This window comes from Panthera leo, chromosome A1, assembly GCF_018350215.1.
Source record: "Panthera leo isolate Ple1 chromosome A1, P.leo_Ple1_pat1.1, whole genome shotgun sequence".
In the NCBI taxonomy this organism is placed as follows: Eukaryota; Metazoa; Chordata; class Mammalia; order Carnivora; family Felidae; genus Panthera; species Panthera leo.
This window is the reverse complement of record NC_056679.1, coordinates 222,967,003-222,987,444: the sequence shown is the minus strand read 5'-3', so window position 1 is coordinate 222,987,444 and position 20,442 is coordinate 222,967,003. Positions and strand designations below refer to the sequence as shown.

The 20,442-nt window shown below is 35.6% G+C and overlaps 1 protein-coding gene across 3 annotated transcripts in view; it reads right to left on the bottom strand.

Moving 5' to 3' along the window:
* Positions 1–20,442, bottom strand: part of CDH18 (cadherin 18) — a 532,487-nt gene that overhangs the window by 333,290 nt on the left and 178,755 nt on the right. For all 3 annotated transcript variants that reach the window (XM_042952827.1, XM_042952846.1, XM_042952853.1), the window contains exon 3: positions 824–1,307. In XM_042952827.1, the coding sequence (XP_042808761.1) occupies positions 824–1,051 (228 nt within the window). In that variant the 5' untranslated portion in view covers positions 1,052–1,307. The remainder of the gene's footprint in view (positions 1–823; positions 1,308–20,442) is intronic.

The window sequence follows — 20,442 nt, the reverse complement described above, 5'->3', positions numbered from 1 at the left end:
GGTACTGAGTAAACCAAGTGGCTGCTTCCAAGGATCGGTAATTCATCAGAAGGTCTCTCCACCTCCTGCTCTATTCTCTACCCTGGAGCCTGCATGACACATGGTGAAGCTGTCCCCAATTAGTGAACACACAATCTCCTGATTGGTTTGGTAAACCATTAAACTGTCTTGTATTTTCAAGAGAAAGGGAAGGTGGTCTAAAGTTATGACTATTTTACCAACTTCACTCTTTCGGAATTTTAACAAAACCTATACATCCTGTGGACATTTAATCTATATTTAAAATATATCAGCATTTTTATGGAAATTAATATGGGGAATTGAAAAAACATCCATGTGCTTTTAAAAGATGGCTTAGATTCAAATACAATCGCTGTGACAATTAACAAAAATATATTAGATGCCATGAAATATAATAGATGCACATTGTTTCATGTGCATTAGCCATAGATTGAAACATATAAATACCAATGCACCAGTAAATGGCTTTGTGAATTATAAGATACCTTCATGATAATAAAGACAAAATCACTCAATTATGTGTTCAATTCAGTGTTTCTACTTTACACAAAAGAATGCAAAGAGTCATACGGTGGTGAAGAACATTGAGTTCAACATGTATGGACCAATGTTTAGGGAGATGTGACATGACTGGCACACTTTATTTTTTTCAATCATGATTTTGAACCATCCTTTATAAGTAATACCATTCTATAGCATATTTCCCTCTACTTTCTATGTCTTTTCAAATCCAACTCAACTCTACCCTCATCTTACCTCATAATTTCTTAGAATAGGAAAAAACAAACAAACAAACACTTACTTTTCCGACATATTGTGGATCGGGTCCCATATGTTCTTCTAAAACAAAGAACTGATTCCAAACCCATCCCCTTTTGGGACGATGGTGGACTTCGGTTTCACCTTCAATGTGTTTGGTCTGGTTTCTGGTCACCTTGATGGAGCTGTGGTGAGCAGTTCCATAACACCTCTGCACAAAACAGAGACACACGAGGACTGGACAGATACAAGATGTGCTCGTAATTTTCATTGTAAGATAGCTTTCCAGTTCACCGTCTTCTTTCTTTTCCTTGTCAGTTATAAATGCTTAGTGCGCATTCAAGAGAGAATCCAGAGCATCTTTTGGAAGGACAGTCCAAAGTAAATTGTTTAGCGTGTCCATGATTTAACTGCCCATCAGGGAAAGCTCAGACTACATTTACATCCTGAAACACTTGGAGAATCAAATCTGTACTTGTCTGATTCCAAATCTTCACAGTAAGTGAACACAGGCAACCATTTTCTACCTAATGGATAGAGAGAAAATTATATACATTACAAAACATGGTAGCTTTAAGTATTTTCTCTGAATGCAAATTATACTATTTTGTAGGCTGATGCTGATGTGTAAAGAATACATACAAATTCTTTTTGCAATTCACACAAACATGCATACATATAGTCATGCATAAGCTTGTATCCTGCATACATTTTTACAAGGATCTTCTTATCTTTACTGTTAATTCTCAATACTTAAAAACAAATTAATATATATTTATGTATTTCTTTGTAAATATATATATATATATTACTTTTAAAAGAATGTATATATTTGAATATTTGTGCATATATATATGCATATTTTTATATTTATATATTTATGTGTGTATCAAATCCTTGGAAACAACAGAAATGCAGTCCTAGGGACTGCAGAAATGCTCAGAAACTGACCATGAGTATGTGCACATTTGCGATATGATCTCTTCTAATATATGATCCATTAGGCACTTCTTACTACCTGAAAATTTTCGGTTTTGTGTTTATTTTATTTTTGTTAAATGTGATGCAAAATCACAACACATACATGGATTACCTGCTCCATGTGACTCACTGAACTTCACCAAAATACTCAAAATACTTTAGGGTTGAAAAACTGTCACAGATCATTAAAGCAATCAAGTAGGCAGGTACTTGAATTGCTTAGTAAGCACAAGAGACAAAAATAAAGCAGAGCAGATAGAAAGATGGCTGAAAAAAAAAAAGTATGCAACTTAAACTCAGTCCATAGATGGGGATCAGATTGGCATGGCTGCGTATGAGTGAGAGAGCTTCAATTGGCTGAAGCATAGTTTGCTTGGATTTTGTTAGTCCTACAGATAATACTCTAGGGTGTGGTCTTCACATACAGGCAAGACAGATTGTAAGCTTGGGGATGACATTACCCACAATTCTAGCAGCTATGTAAAGAAAGGTAAAAGGAACAAAAGAATGGTAGCAAAAAGATCAGGGGAAAATGCTTGGATTCTCAAATAAGAAATGGTGAAGACTCGGTCTCAGATTTTAGTACAATTGGGACAATCAAGCAAAACCTATGAAATATTTCTAGAAGAAAACAGGCAGGATTTGGGAGGGGAAAAAAAAAAAGTTGACCCTGAAATTAGTACTTTACAAAAACATGAAATGGTGTAGCAAGTTTTGCTGTATTTTTATATGTATGTTTCCATAGGTATTTGGAAGGAAACGTGGATTCAAGGTTATAGCTGTTCTATCTAGAAAAATATTAGATGCATAACTCTCATTTCATAAAGCTCACCCCTGTATACCAACACAAACTGAAATGTAGAGCTGAATCAATTATAAAGTAGCTGACTTATCAATATAAAGACTTAAAAAATTGAATGTAAACAATTAGCCATAGCATAATTCCTTCACACAACTGAAAAAAGTTTCTATCAAGTAGGGAATGTAAAACATCTCACATGAGACTCAGAATACGGTACTCTTCTCTATCAATACGTCTTCCCATACATTTGGGTAATGATAATGCTCATTTACCAGTTGTTCAAGGATTGTATAGGATTGGAACTAGGATTTCATTTTCATTATCTAGTGAATATAACTTGAAGTTGGTAATATTCTCTGAAAGCAAAGATGTATTTTTCACTGATTTAAATTAAAATGACTCAAAAACTCTAACATAGTTGTTTTTTTTTTTTTTTAATACCATTATAGCTCCAGCATGATGAGAGCACTGGAAAGAAAGTAAAAAAAAATAAATAGATAAAATAAAAAAACAGATTTACTTTTTTTTCCAACAATGTACTTATAGTACAAACATGAGTCATCTAAGTTTTTCAAGTCTTACTTTGCTCATTTAACTAAAATTTGTGGCTTTGAATCATTGATTTTAATATTCTTTCCAGTCTAATAAATTATTAAAGACTCTTAATTTTCAAGTCACAGACTTCAGAAAAGAAACTTTAGTCTTTCTTCTTAGAAGGCAAATTGATGAATATATAGAAGGTGTTATCTTAATAATTTCACACCATTTGGTGTGATTTCTAAATGAAATTAACATCTTTGCCCTTTATGCTAAGTTGTTTAACAAAGCATAATTCATGAGTGAAAGTGAAGAAAGTGGCTTTTGTAATGCATTATAGATATGTAGAATGAGTGTGTTCTTTAAAATAATGATCTAGTCTGGCATTCCAAAAATATATAGATGTATTTTAATCTATATATGTATCTTTAGAATCTTCACTGTGATAATTACAAAGTGATAAATAAGGCTCTGTGGAGTGAAAGAACAAATGTAAACATTACTACTGTACTTTTGCAAGTAATCTCATTTACTGTGAGAAGACAGAACTCCAAATATAAAAATCTTGTGCTATACTTCAAGAAATCCATCCCTGCATAGACTAGAAAGAATTAAAACACAAATAATAAAAAAACATTGATTGAAACTGACACTGTAGAAATATGTTGCAGACATCTGCCATTTTTTAAGTGACATTCAAACAAACACCTTACCTACCCTCATGGAAGACTCCAATATATGAGTTCTGATAAGCAGAGCCTTTTCACCTCTGAAAACTTAGGGACCTGACACTTTCTTCTTACAGCCTTTTAGTTAGAATTTATACCAATGGCACAGCCATGTTAATTATATGTTCCAATACCCTGGAACAAATGATGGATGAATGCAGAGACAGCTGAGAAATTTTTCACAGTGTTAGTGAGGTTCTCAAGGTCCAAATGTGGTGGATGTGAGTCCAGCAGCCTTGTGGGGGAGTCCAGGGGCAGGTGCATGAATCTGAGAGTCATTCTAGCTTTACTGTTTCAATATGAGTACTTGACATTATTTCTTACTGTCTAACTTCCTTTGCTTCCCACTTCCCAAACCAGATTCTTCAGCCCTCACCAGTTTTGATGGTTGAAAAATACTTTCTCCAATAAATTTATTTGCTGCTTTCCATGGCCAAAGCTGCCACATGTTACTTGAAAACAAGAACCTTCTCTGACATAAAGCATTACTTTCATTCCAATAAAGACATAATTTCCAAATAATGCATTAAATGCAATAATGTTTAATGTAGACCTCTCTCCATTGTTCTGTTACTTAAGCTAAGTGAAACAACACTGCTTCCGGAGAGTGGCCCCTTGCTTTTGTAAATACTCCCTCTTCCAAAGTGGAGTTAATAACAGTGTACTATATGAGTCAAGAGACATGACCTCAAATGTTCATCTTGTAGAACACTGTCATATTTTGTAAGCAGTTTTTCTCTGAGCCTCACAGTTTTCATTTATGAATAAAGATTCTTAATGAATTCTCTTTGAGCATGTTCAGCTATCTAATTATTTGAATTTATGATTTAATAATTATGTATTATTTACGACTTTTCTTACTGTCACTGACTTACATCACTGAAGATTAAATAGCCATTTACAGCTCTTCAATGCATTCCTTAATTCCTGAAGGAAGGCATTCCTCCAGAGAGCTCTGAGGAAACAACATTCTCAGAGAAATGGATTCTCACATTTATCCAAAATGTTAATGCTTGTAACTTGTGCCTTCGACTGGACATTTTTAGCAATTCATTCTTAACTTATAAACCTTGAATTCTAAAGAGGTCTAGAGAATGGCTTTTGTTTCTTTTCTTTTTTTTTTTTAAGAAAAGCTTTCTTTGTCCTTTTTTATTTTGAAAATGTCTTTATAAAAACCTACTCTGCTGACATTATTTCATGAATTTATCTTTCTAGTCTCCGTATGTGAGGAGTGACATGAGATATTTCATGTATTCAAAAAATCTAGAATTATAATTGCCACCAGGATCTGAACTCTAGCATTATAGGATACATGTTAGGAATTTATCTGACATTGCATAGAGCACAACTAGCTTAAAAAGAAACTGTCAAAGAAGATAAAGTATGATAGAAAGTCCATATTTTTTGGAATTACTTTCACTGAGTTATATAAAGACATCTTGCCTGAAGAAGTAAGTACATAGCGATGGGAACATAATGCTCAATACACAGAAGGGGGGCTTTCCAACTATCAAAACTGTAAATCCATCAGATGAGAAAATTTTTCTTTGTGTCATCTTGGAAACAATGCAACTTAATATTTCAAGAGAGAGAGAGAGAGACAGAGAGAACCAGCCCAGTGGTGCAGGGCCCATGGGAGAGGGAAAGAGAATCCCAAACAGGCTCTGCACTGTCAGCATGGGAGCCCAACATTGGACTGCATTTCACAAACCCTGAGAACATGACCTGAGCCAAAATCAAGAGTCTGAAGCTTAACCCACTGAGATACTCAGGAGCCCCAAGATTCATCATTTAAAGCTATAATACTGTCAGGCAGATTTAAATATAAGAGACTTTATATTTTGTTCGAATTCTGGAGTTGCTTATATTAGGCGAAAGTTACAAATACTGAACAAGAGTCATTTTTAAGAGTAATAAATATTTATTTAATACTTACCAATCTTTGTATCTGTGTGTGTGTCTCTGAGTGAGTATTTACTTTCAGGATGGTCTAAAATCTCAAAATTATCCTGTGGGTTGGTGATAACAGGGATAACTCCCATTGCTAGCAAGATGCATTCTCAGGTACATGTCTGATGCTGCAGCTATGGTTTCCATCATTTTTGGATCCAATGATCAAAAATATCAGTATCCTTCTCTCATTCTCTGTCTAGCTCTTGATCAATTTCTGATGACACTGACTTCTGAGGTTTTGATTTACCTTCCTGCCTTTCACTCTCCATTGTTTCAATTCTCTATCAGTTTTTGCTTTTGTTTTTGTTTCCTCTCTCTCTCCCTCTCTCTCACTTAGTAATTCATCTGTTTAGGAGAATTACTCTTCTCAGTCTTTGTCAAATAGAGCTCTTGCTTACAGTCAAAATGCAAATTCTCATAAACCACAGAGATTTGTTCAGGGCTTCACCTAAATTTGTTTCAAGTTTTGTCTCTACGTTAATTGCCAAATTAGTATTTTCAATCTCAATCTGACCTTTTCAGGACTCAAGGTTTTGATATAATAAACTGCATTTGCTTAAAGTATATATTTAAATATATATAAATATATTTAAAATTATATATTTGTATACAAATGTGTATACAAAATTATATATGTATTTAAAATTATCTCAAAATATGACTCATGCTAAAATATAGTATATACATAAATCAGAATGCATTAACTTTTACATACTATGCTTTTCTGCTAGAATTATTAATATTGTAAATATTAATAATGATTATTAAGTTTCATGTAGAAAGTTATGAAAATAGGTTTGCACACAGGCTTTACTCCCTCGCATGGCTCATTCCTCTCTCTTTGCCTTAAGAGTCTTACTCTCCAAATTTTATTCAGTAATACCTACCCTCTGAGGTCTAGACTGAAGGGAGTTTCTCCACAAAGACTTCTAGTTTTGGAAAACAATTCTCTTTGGGTCTCTTATGTTTCTGCACATTGTTTGAGTGAGTGGCATTGACAGCTTGCCTGCTATCATTTTTTTTTTTTTTTTTCCACAGATACATGTATAGCAAACAGTCTTGGAAGAAAGATAGAACATCCCCCTCCCTTTGGGGCACAAAGCCTGACTGGATTACGTCTTCGTTTAGGACAAAGATTGAAGAGGTCAGCTAGCAGACCTAATATATGACTGAGGATTCCAGAATTTAGAGTTCCTCAGTCATAACCCATAGATAATATGCGTATGGCATATACCTGGGCTGCTTCATGTTACCCCATGGTTTGTGAGGAACAAGGGGAAGTCATACCACCAATTGTGATATGGGTAATAAAGTCTTTTGTCTCTGATCCTGAGTCTCATATCTTCTGTCAGCATCTATGAAACTGTGGCAGCCTAACATGTTAGATTGATAGTCGGGTAAAATCTCAAACCCATCACTTGCAAGTCTGGATACCATAGTTCAATAGAACTGTGTGCTCCTCTAAATTACCAGGGCATTATACCATCCTGTCTTACTATGACAGAAACCAGCATTCTAATTATTAATATAGGCGTCATTTCAGTTTTCCTTTGTGTCAGTTCTTTGTTTTTGTTTTGTTTTGTTTTGTTTTGTTTAGTTCTCACACCATGTCTATGTATTGCCATCTCCTGTGAGGTACCTCTCATAGTGTAGCTAATAAGTAAACATTTCTTGAGTGAAGAAATAAATGAGAAATAGACGAATTAATTCAGGGTTTGTGCTCCAAGAGTAGTATTAATATATCGAATTTCAAGTTAGAATATTTAACTGTAAATTTTTTTTACCGAAAAACTTTTTAAAAGCATGCTTTGATTTGGTTAACATTATACTTTGTTTTTCACTTCAAAGACCGTCACAACCAAAGACTGTATCAATGTGCTTAGTTCCTTTTGCGCAGGAAATTAAGAAAGCTATCCAAATACTGAGCCATGTATGTATTAGTAAACTTTGCAATGTCATATACTATGTCATTATAAGTAATATTTTATTTATAGTTCAAAATACATGTATGAACATTCCTACTATGTTGACCTAGAATAAATAAAGGAAATAAGAGACTACTATTCATGTTATAACTATTTTTTTCTGTTTCAAGACAAATTATTATTGTTAGATTCAAACATATTTATATGAAATTGTTAAAAATTTTTAAATTTATTTTGAGAGAGACAGATACATCATGAGTGGGGGAGGGTCAGAGAGAGAGAGAGAGAGAGGGAATCCCAAGGAGGCTCTGCACTATCAGCACAGAGCCCGGTGTCGGGCGCGAACTCACAAACTGTGACATCATGACCCGAGCTGAAATTCAGAGTTGGATACTCAACCTACTGAGCCACCCGGGTGCCCCTATATGAAGTTTTATTTTTATATTTTATGTATTCCTGAAATCACACACATTGGAGGAAAGATAATGTCCTGAAGACATATAAGAATGTAAGATGATATTCACAATACTGATCTATTTGACTACAATAGGTAATATCATGAAATTACTTCCAATTTTCATGTGGCTGATTCTACCCTTCATATGTCTAGCTAAAATTACTCCAAAAATTAGAAAATGAATATAGAAGAAAATGGTGGTACCAAATGTAACCTTTCCTTACTTATCTGCTTATGTCAGAGTAACAAATAGATATTTTGAATTTCTCCATGTCTTCTCAAATTATTTCTACCTATCACACTATTTTTTTAATCTTTTTTAATGTTTATTTATTTTTGAGACAGAGAGAGAGAGACAGAGCTTGAAGAGGGGAAGGGCCAGAGAGAGAGGGAGACACAGAATCGAAAGCAGGCTCCAGGCTCCGAGCTGTCAGCACAGAGCCCCATGTGGGACTTCGACTCACGAACTGTGAGATCGTGACCTGAGCCGAAGTCAGACGCTTAACCGACTGAACCACCCAGGTGCCTCCCTATCACACAATTTTTGTTTAGCTTATATTCTTGTTACGCACACACACACAACACTATGTATGCACATACACACAGCTAAAATGTTAGGGATTAATGAAATAACTTTCTAAAATGGTTATTCAGTTTGGTTTAAAATATCAAAACGCACCACTGGTGCAGACTCCTAGATGTCTAAATCACTATCTGGTTTCTATCCCCGAGCACCCTATACATGTTGCTAAGCATTAAGTCCCTGCTCTCCACTTACCCAGAATAAACACTATTATTTCCTACCCTCTCTTGTGGCTTGATATCACCTCAGCACTAAGTTCTAGCCAATGGCATATAAGCATAGTTTTATCTTTCGACTTCCTGGGAAATGTCCTTAGATTCTTGACATGGGTTTTATCTATTCTTTCCCCTTCAGCCTGCCACTTGAATCCTAAATGTGATGGTTACACCTCCCTTTTGGACCAAGAGAATGAGTGCCATAGCCTGGAGATAAGAGAAGCCATGCAACTTTATCCCAGAGAACATTGTAGAGTGGAGCCTCCATATAAGCCCCAAGCTGCCTTCCTCTGAGCTCAGTTAATAGAGAAAATGTCAGACTTTTTTTTAATGCTACACCTCTTTTGTGTTTGTTACTCACAGCTGAATTTAGCCCTAATATAACGATCATTGAACTGCAGTAGTATATTCTCCAGCCTTTGGATTTCAGGGCAGGGGCTGGGATATAGGGAATAAAGTACACAGGAAAGAGAAAACAGGAAAGGAAAATCAGGGGAGGGGGCAAGGGCAAGATGATGGATGACACTCTATTCTAACTTCCAGAGGACTTATTTTTGGTGACGGTTTTTTCTGCATCTTTTATCACAAATATTAAAATCGTGCTTTTCTCTTTTTCCTCTAAAGCAAGAAACTGTATCTCATGCTGTATCTGCGTCATTCTTGCACACAGCACTAGGCAATGCAAATGGAAGGACTGATCCTTGTCCAAGGTCTCCTTCAACACCTCTGCCTTTGAAGTCTGTCCTCTATCCGTATATAATCTCAACTCTCCGCTTGAAACTGCTTCATCCCTTTGCATCACCTCTAGGATAGAATCAAAACACTTTCAGGTGAAATTCATGGCTTTTCAATATTTGGTACCTTCCCACTTACCCCCTCACCCTCAGTGTCTGCCCAGAAAACACCTACTCGCATTCGATCATGCTGTCTCCTGACAATGCTGTGTTCTTACTAGTCTTTGTGCCTTTGTGCAAGCTGTTTCTTCTCAGTGAAAAGCCCATTCCTCTGTTTTAATGATCTGCGAATCACCAGTCCCCCAAGTCAGTCTTCAGAGCCTATCCACTCAGTTCTAAAGGTCCCCTGTTCTATTGTCATGAGGGAGTTCAGAATAAGCCACCTCAAAATATGCCACTCTAGCATAGATTATTTCAAGTTAAAGTCACTTGAAAAGCACCAGATGCAAAAGGGCACTCTGAGCTTCTCCAAAGCAGGAGATAATATCCCCATGTGAAAGAAGCCCTCCCTATAGCAGAAGGAAGCAAACATTTCTCAGCACGAAGGATGGGAAGTTGAGGTCAAGACACATCTGTAAAAACAAGCCTTGCTAAACTAACTCTTATCTTTCTAGACACATCCCTCTACCCAATTAACTAAATAGCCCAAGGCCCTTTGCCTTGTTACATTTTCACAATTTACTACTCTTGGTCCAGCCCATCAAATAAGGGTCTGGTTCTAACAGGTTTTTGTTTTTGTTTTTTTTTTTCTTTCATTTTTTTATTTCCTTATATAGGCTCCTGTGTCACATAAAATTTATATTAAATGAATTTATATGTTTTCCTCTTGTTAATGTGTGTGTTTTTTTTGTTTGGTTTTTTTTTTTTGGGTTTTTTTTTTTTTTTTTTTTTTTTTTTTTTTGAGAGAGAGAGAGAGTTAAATAGAAAGTTTGAGGGGCAGAATAGGAGGGAAAGAGAATCCCAAGCAGGCTCCTACTGTCAGCAAGAAGTCCGACACGGGGCTCAAACTCACGAACCATGAGATCATGACCTGGGCCGAAATCAAGAGTCAGATGGCCTGACTGAGCCACCCAGGCGCTTTTTTTTTTTTTTTTTTTTTTTTGAGTAATCATTTCTCAAGTAAAATGTCTTACCTTCCCTATAAAAAGCAGGCATATGATTCTCCCTCTTTTGGGGTATTGCAGTTTCCTTAATTTACATGGAAGTTTGTTGGCTTAATTAAAATGGAACATGGAACATCATTATTCTTATTTGGATGAAAACTAAGTGTTAATTTTTTTTATGCCATATAGGTACCAAAGTTTTATGTAAACTATTGAGTCAAACCATCCTTGAATTTAAAACTGTGTTAGAGATTTCCTTAGAAAATATAAATCTATAAGGAGCCATAGCATTGTTTATCGCTAAGCAATATACTTGTGAATTTTAATGAGAAATTTTGATAAAATGTCCTAAACAGAAAAAGACGTGTAGCGTTTTTATACATACACTTAAAATACTATGTTCAAATTGTCTGACGTTTGACAGAACTTTGAATTTCTATTCAGGGTCACATTCACCCTTTACCGTTACAAGCATGCTCTTACCAATACAGCCGACTCTCTCACATCCCATTGTAAGCTTGTTAGATCTACGTGGCCACACATTCATGCTAAGGATATTCCATTACACGCTATCTGCAGGATGAAGACAGATACGTGCATGGTGTCGACACTGCTTCATGATCCACAACCTGGAATGGTTCCCAGTGTTTTTTGTTTTGTTTTGTTTTGTTTCTGTTTTATCCAATTGCATCACATAAACCGTGTTGTCGGTACAGTTTTTCTAGTTATAGTAAATCTGTCAAATGTTCATAAACTATTCCTAACATGACCAAGAAGACATTTTATCATAAGCCACATACTCATAAAACTCTATGCACTTTATGCACGATAATGATACTAGTTGAATACACAGTGCCTGTCACACAGCCCTGAAAGCTCTGTGTCTCCTGAAATGTCTTTCACGGCTTTGGCCCTTGAAAATCGTATAGTCGTCTCTCAAACACTAGTGACATTCTTTCCTTGCAATCGCCACCACTCTACATGGGTTAGGCACTTCTCTGCACCCACAGCGCCCTGTAAACAGAGTTTTATTTTGCCCTGTAAACTTTTATCATGTATTGTGTTTTCTCAAACAGGATTAGGTCACTTAGCATAATGTCTTCAAGATTCATCCATTTTGTAGCGTATAAAACATTTTCTTTCTTTCTTATGGATGAATGATATTCCAGTGTGTGTGTGTGTGTGTGTGTGTGTGTGTGTGTGTGTGTGTGTGTCCCCTACATCATCTATATCCATACATCTATCAATGGACTTTTAAGTTTGTTGCACCTCTTGGCTGCTGTACATAATGCTGTAATGAACATCAAGTGCAGATATCCCTTCAAGGTCCTGTTTCCATTTCCTCTGAAAATATTCCAAGATGTCAGATTGCTGAATCACATGGTAGTTCTATTTTAATTTTTTGGAACTTTCACACTCTTCTCCATAGTGGCTCTACCCTCTTACATTCCCACCAATGGTACATAAAAGATTTCTTTTTCCATGTCCTTGCCAACACTTGCTATTTCTTGTCTTTTTAATAACAGCCATTCTGGAGCACCTGGGTGGTGTTAAGCGTCCAACTTCAGCTCAGGTCATGAGCTTGCAGTCCATGAGTTCAAGCCCTGTATCAGGCTGTGTGCTGACAGCTCAGAGCCTGGAGCTGCTTCCAATTCTGTGTCTTCGTCTCTTTCTGCCCCTCCCCTGCTTATGCTCTCTCTTTCAAAAATAAACAGTAATTAAAAAAAAAATAATAGCCATTTTAACAGGTAAGAGGTAATATCTCATTGTGGTTTTGACTTGCATTTCCCCGATTAGTGCTGTTGAGCACATTTTCATGTACTTGTTGTCCATCTGTATGTCTTTTTTAGAAATATATCTATTAACTATTCAGATCCTCTGCCCATGTTCAATCTGTTTCTTTGCTTTGCTAGACTTAATTGAGTTGTTTATACATTTTGGATATTAATTCCTTACTAGATATATGATTTGCAAATATTTTTTTTACCATTCTTTTTGTGTCTTTTCATTTTGTTGAAGGTTTCCTTTGCTGTGCTGAAATATTTTAGTTTGATGTAACCCTACTTCTTTTTGCTTGTATTGTCTTTACTTTTGGTGTCAAAGCCAATAAATTATTATCAAGATCAATGTCAAGGAGCTTATTACCTCTGTTTTCTTTTTGGAATTTTGCAGTTTGGGGTCTTACATTTAAGTATTTAATACATTTTGAGCTAACTTTTGTGTATGGTGTAAGACAAAGTTCTAACATTATTCATTTGCATGTGGATATCAATTTTCCCAGGTAAATGCACTGAAGAAAGATCTTTTCACCATTGTGTATTCTTGGCACTCGTGATTATCTGTTGAGTTTATTTATGGGCTCTTGATTCTTTTCCATTAATTTGTGTGTCTGTTTTTATCCAAGTAATGTGCTATTTTGATTAGTATTGTTTTGTAATATGTTTTGAAATCAGGAAATGTGATGCCTTTAGCTTTGTTCTTTCTCAAGATTGTTTGATTTTTAAGGTGTTTTCTTTTCTTTCTTTCTTTTTGGTTCCATATTGATTTTAGGATTTTTTGTCTTCATGTAAAATGTCATTGTGACTTTGCTGAGGGTTGCTTGCAATAAGTCTGCAGATGACTTTGGGTGGTATGGGCATTTTAGTAATATTCAGTCTCCAATGAATGAGCATGGAATGTATCTCTAATTTGTGGTTTCAATTTCTTCCACCAGTATTTTGTAGTTTTCAGTGTACAAGTTTTATCTCCTTGATTAAGTTTATTCCTGCAGTATTATTTTTGATGCTATTGTAAATGGATTTGATTGTTTTCTTAATTTCCTTTCTGGATTGTTGACAGTGCATGAGAATGCAACTAATTTTTTATGTTGGTTTTATATCTTGCAGCTTTGTTGAATTTGTTCAGTAGTTCTAAGTGCTTGTGTATGGGGGATCTGTAGGTTTTTCTATATATAAGATCACGTAAGTTGTGATTAGATATAATTTTATCTTTCCTTTATAATTTGGGTGACTTTTATATCTTTTTCTTGCCTAGTTGCTCTGAGTAGGACTTCTATTGGTATGTTAAAGAGAAGTGGTAAGAGTGGGCATTATTGCTGGGCCCTGACAGCATTCTGAAACAGAAGAGTCACAGTCCCAGCACCTGGGAATTGCCCTAAAAATTACGAGAATGTTGGACATATTGCCCAGTCTTTTCTTTCTCAGTGAGATGCTGGAAGCTTAGAGTTTCCTCCCAATTGCATGGTACTGTTCCAGGGGTAGGGATTATGGTCAGAAGGTACCACAAGTATTCCTACTACTTTTGATGTACTTGCTTTCACACTTGCCTGAGGTCCAGAAGCATCATAACTGGATTCTAGATTTCTCATAATAGGAATTTGCCTACGTATGCTTGTTGAATGACTGTCTTAATGTGAGGAAGTAGGGTCTGGAACTTCCTATCCTGCCATCTTACTGACATCACTCAGGACATTTAACTTTATATGAAATGAGTAGACACTGGAGAGTTTTGAGGAGTGTATAACATAAACTGAATTAAAAGAACACTCTAATATCCATGGAAAGAATGGGACATGAGGGACCAATTGAACTAAATGAAGAACAGGTTTCAACAGTATTTTAGAAGTGCAAGTGAGAGATAATGGTAGCTAAATATAAGGCCCTACCATAGGAAGGAGAAAGAATTAGTGTATATGTATGTGTGTGTGTGTGTGTGTGTGTGTGTGTGTGTATATATATATATATATATATATATATATATATATATATATATATATAGATGGCTACACACACACACACACACACACACACACACTAAGACTATGTGTTATACTTCATGATGTTTGGATTGCAAGGCAGAACATTCAAAAAGAATCATAAGAGGTAAAGATTAACAGGGCAAGAATGTAGAGTTCTATTTTTGGTTAGTAAATGTGTGCTACCTCTAAGGCATCTGAAAGGAAATGTTGAGCGAGCAGTCACCTAAACTAGAGCTCAGTGGAGAAGTCAGGAAAAAATGGCATTAGCATGAGAGCAAAATACCGAAGTCACTTAAAGCCATTGGCTAATAAGATCACGTTGGAAGCAACTGAAGTTGGAAAGAGTGTAGGGCATAGGGCTCAGTATTGGGCATTCAGTATTTAGAACTAAACGTAAAGGATTAGGAGCCTGTAAAAGAAATAGAAGAAAGGTGTGATTTGGTGGCAGTGGTACACATAGGTGGCAGGTGAGGTATCATGGAAGCCTACTGCACAAATATTTTAGAGGGGAGAGGATTGCACAAGCACTTAAATCACTGTATTTATTGATAAAAGACCCAGATACCATTAACCTACTTCTTACGCTGAATTTGTGTTTGTAAATATTTAGAGTACAGAAATGAACTGTTTTTTTTTTTTTTTTTAAGAAATGAACATTTTGAACATACATGCCACATGATATACAATGGACTGTGTCTTTAAAGCCGTTATCTTATTTAATTAATTTTATGATCTTTTTTCTACTTGAAGATACTGAGACTCAAAGCATTGAAATAGCTTGCCTAAAAGTTGAGATATGAAGACAGTTCTATTTGAGTTCAGTGTCTTTCTCCAACAGTAGCTTTAAATAGACATGAGTTTGAGTCATTACGCCTCTCTCTCCTTGTTATTGGTCCTTGAGATGTGAGATATTTAACATCTGAAAACTTTTAGTTCCGTATGTTGGATGATATGATAGTGGGAGCTATAACCCATAAATTTTAGTTAGTATTAGAAGAGCCAAAAGAAGATAAAGTACTCTTTCTGCTTCATAATAAGCCCTTGAAATGTGGTAGTAATATTTTGTTATATGGGTATCTCACTTTAGAATTTAATTCATATTTATTTTTATTACATGTTACATTTTTTTCTATACCCACAATTTAAAGATAAAGATAGGGAAGACAATTCATTTATTATATCTAGTGAACTATTATAAAATTTAAAAAGCAAATGGATGCACTATGATAATCAATTATATACAATGTTTAGGATAAATGTGATTTTTCTCACACATTAACATTATCTATCTTTCCAACTCAGCTTAGAAAAAACCAGAGTCATACATATTCAGATGTATTCTAATAGCTTCAATGAGATAAGGAACTTACAGTATAAATGAGTCTGATTCTCTTCTCCTGGCAAACTAGGTTAAACTCTAGGAACAACTTCTACATACTTAAGGGTTTTTAAATGAAAGGATAATTTTCTTTTGTGATGTTGACTTATGATAAATAAAAAGGACATGTGGAAACTATAGAGCATCTTCTCCATCTATTTTGCTATCAGTCTCTCAGATCTAAAAAAAAGAAAGTTAATTCTAATTTTTTTAAGATATTAGAACTTTTTGAGATATTAATAAAATGAGACATTAAATATCTAATGTTTTAGGGAGCTTAGGAAGTAAAGGGTTTTACTTTTAATATCCTAAAACTCATTGAATTTTTATTTGCAATTTGCTGTATATATTTCCAGTTATTACATTATCCTGTTTGTGCTTTTATAGCTTTTAGCAATTAGAGAATAAAGTAGGTAATATGTTTGCATAATATAATCATTCAAAAGACCGAATATAAAATAGGGTCTCCCGGTGGTAATAAAGTCCCTGTGGACATCCCAGTTAACTCTTAGAGGCTACTAAAGTATAACTTTGTTGAATCGTGTGGAAACAAAACAACAAAAATTTGTAATGTCCTCCAGAGTATTATTAGATAACATGTTGCTATGTTTACATAGGGAATTTGCCACATTGTTAATATAATAGCTACTTTGTGGTCCTATAGAGGTTTTTAGCTGATATATCTTTATTGGGAATATTCAAAAGGTGTTTATATCCAGTTTCCAAATAATTAAAAGTATATTCATAGGTCTAGATTTTTATCCTGAGAACATTTATTATTATGATGACTTTATATTATATGCTTTTATTATAAAAGGGCTTACCTACTCATGGTAAGAAAACAAATAAATAAAAAACAATACAACTGGACATAAAGTGAAAAGCAAAAATAATAATAATTTTCTTCCTCTAACACTGAGTTCTACTTTCCATATATGCACAGTGCTGAAGATATGCATACATAGTATTGAAGATAAACTATAAAAAATAATAGCTATATCAACAAACAGAAGATAAATGGAGAATGCTTAATTAATACATTTTTTACACTAACGAAGTCATATTGTGTTAGTATTTTGGAATTGCTTCTTGCCATAATAATAAGTGCACTTTATGTTTACTATAGACCCAACTTGTTATTTTTAACTACTGCACATCACACAATTGCAAGAGTGTACACAATTTCAATATTCAAAAAATCCTATTAATGACCATATGGACATGATATGCTTGAAAAGCAGGAACTCAAATTAGTAGACAGCAATCCTCTTTTGTTTCAAAAAGACTGATTTAAAATCTGCGAGTTTAAGTCAAAAAGAAAACCACACTTTTGGTTTATTGGCTGACAGAATGTTCTATGAAACCTGATTTGTGGGAAAAAAAAAAGGCAGCCTAAAGCAATAGGTCTTTATTATATTGGTTTTGTACATGTAGATAATTAAGCCCACTTAAGATGTAGTTAAATAGGAAAAAATAATGTTCACAATATTTCACCCACATCATGTTAAATTTGTAAATGATCAAAATAGAGAACAAGGTATTCGTTACGCACCTTGTCTTTCCTAGAGAAACTATATCGATTAGCCAGATGGTAGACTTGAAAATCAAGGCTTTGGAATCAGGCTGATCTAAGTTTGAGTCTGGCTCTGTCCCTCAGCACTGGTAAAGTGGGTTATCTGAGCAAGCTAACTTCTGCTACACTGAGTTTGAAACAAGCGTAACAACACTCTTCAGTATAATGCAAAAATTATTGTATGAGAAAATATCTCTGAGAGCCTGGCCTACATAGATCTCTCAAATGTAATTACTAATATCATTATTACCAGTAAAACAGTGAGCATTCTATTATTTCCTTTGGGGAGGACAACCCAACAGTTTTAAGACATCTGCCTACAGGGGTTGGACCGTGGATTCACACGTGAACACGTACATCCAAACACAACAGCCGTGAGGTCCTAAAGTTCTTTGGTTTCATGTCTGCTCTAATACCTATACTGAAACCCATGTAGTCTGTATCTCTATGTCCCATTATCCGTCCTAGGATTCAACCTTTTGTATTTATCACAGACAGCGCAAGCCATGATAGACCACAATAATGCTGCTTTGGTGGTGTATCAGAGAGGTCAGAGATATCCTTTTTTTTTCCCATTGAAAATACTGACTTGTTGGGGCGCCTGGGTGGCTCAGTCGGTTAAGCATCCGACTTCAGCTCAGGTCACGATCTGGCGGTCCGCGAGTTCGAGCCCCGCGTCGGGCTCTGGGCTGATGGCTCAGAGCCTGGAGCCTGCTTCCGATTCTGTGTCTCCCTCTCTCTCTGCCCCTCCCCCGTTCATGCTGTGTCTCTCTCTGTCTCAAAAATAAATAAACGTTAAAAAAAAAAATTAAAAAAAAAAAAGAAAATACTGACTTGCCTTGTACATTTGTGAAAACTGACACCCTGTCCCTCATACAATAGCTAATTTAAAAAGTGAGAATTTTAATAATGGTTCCCATAGAGGCATTTGGGCCAACCCGGATACATGTGTTCTTGTCCAATAATCAATGGCAACTGGCCTTGAAGACCATTAATAACGCAACTTTTAAACAGAATCACCACAGAATTATCTGATATAAAACTCAACGCGCACATAAACATTGCTTTCATACCGTACTGACTTTCGCTGAAAAGCAGGAAGTACAAAAACACGATTGAGGAAAGACGACAAACCAACAAACAAAATTACCGATGTCTTTTCCCATAAAACTATGAGAGGCAAATGTGTGAATCTGCTGGGGCTATTATAACCAAATACCATAGGCTCGGTGGCTTAACCAACAGAAGTCCAAGACCAAGAATCTAGCTGATTCAGTTTCTGGTACAGGCTCTCTTCCTAGTCTGTAGTCTGCTTCCTTCTCCATATGCCTCACATCCCCTTTCCCGGTTTCGTGCACACAAGGAGAGAGTGAGAGAGAACAGCTTTCTGGTATCTTTTTTTTCATATAAGTACAGTAAACGTATAAGGTCAGGCTCCTATACTTATGGCCTCATTTAACCTTCATTAGTTCCTTAGATGCCCACCCCCAAATACAGACACACTGGGGATTAAGGCTTCATCATATGAATTTGAGGAACACATTTAGTCTCTAACAACAAATAATCCCTAGAATCTATATGTAAGAGCTTCCAAAACCTATAGAGATGAGCTAAAGTAAATTCCATATGCTATCTGGGAAGGACTGGAGGCAAAGAACATTGAAAGAGATGTCAAAAGCATGTGGATTCATTAACAGTAAATGTCAGCGAAAATAAACTATGTGAGAATGAGTATACGTGCCCAGGTGAAAAACCTTATCTGCAGTGGATTATTGGGTGGAAGGAAGGTGTCAGGTTGGCTGGAAAACCTCCCTGGACTCAGTATAATTTAGAAAAATCAGAGAAGGCAAGACTGCACCTAGTCTCTCACACACACACACACACACACACACACACACACACACACACAACCAGATTTCCTAAAATCCATCTGTGTCTGGAAAGAGATGAAGATTCTTGCATTTCATAAGCAACCAATCTGGATAACTATAGTAGTAGCTACAGAAAAGTACTAGGCTGCAATATGGGAGACTTTTTTTCCACTCATGAAATCATAAAAGACAAGACTGGTAAAAGCCAATTCATAAAAACTGAAAATGTCTACGTGGCATAATCATGGTAAGCAAAGCAAGCAAACTGTTCAATAATCTTATTCCCTCACCCCCAGTTGGGCAAAGTACATAATGAACAATTCACGGAGAACATAACAAGGCTTTTAAATGTATTAGGACAATCATTAATCTCATCATAAGAAACATAGAGTTTAAAACTACTTGACATTGGAGAGCCTGGTTGACTCAATCAGTTGAGCACCCAACTTCAGCTCAGGTCATAATCTCAGTTTGTGAGTTTGAGCCCCATATCAGGCTGTCTGCTGTCAGGTCAGAGACTGCTTCAGATCCTCTACCCATCTCTCTCTCTCTCTGCCCCTCCCCTGCGCTCTCTCTCTCTCTCTCTCTCTCAAAAACAAACGAACATAAAAAAAAGCACTGCATTGATATCTAATTCTCAGGCAATAGACTGTAAAAACTCCAAAGGTTTGCTAACTCATTTGCAAGACTGTGGGAGGAGGTATGCAGTTTTAAATATAGCTTATGGCTATGTAAAATAGGTCAGTCCCCTTGAGGACAATTTGTCAATTGCTACAAAAATCGCAAAACTTATATTGTTCGATTAATAAATTCTACTTTAGTGAGCTGTCCTACAGATTGTTAAGATATTTCATTTAAAATTGAAAACAAAAATAAAAGGCAGTCAGCCTACTCTTTTCCTGTCCTGTGAGGATCTTTTTCCTATAGGAATTACATACACAGGAAACGATCTATGTACAATTCATACAGTGTATAAATTTCACATGACAAATTACAGTATCTCCCATTTGAGGAAGATTGGAAACCAGGAAGAACACACTGGAAAGAAAGGAGGCATTCACCTGC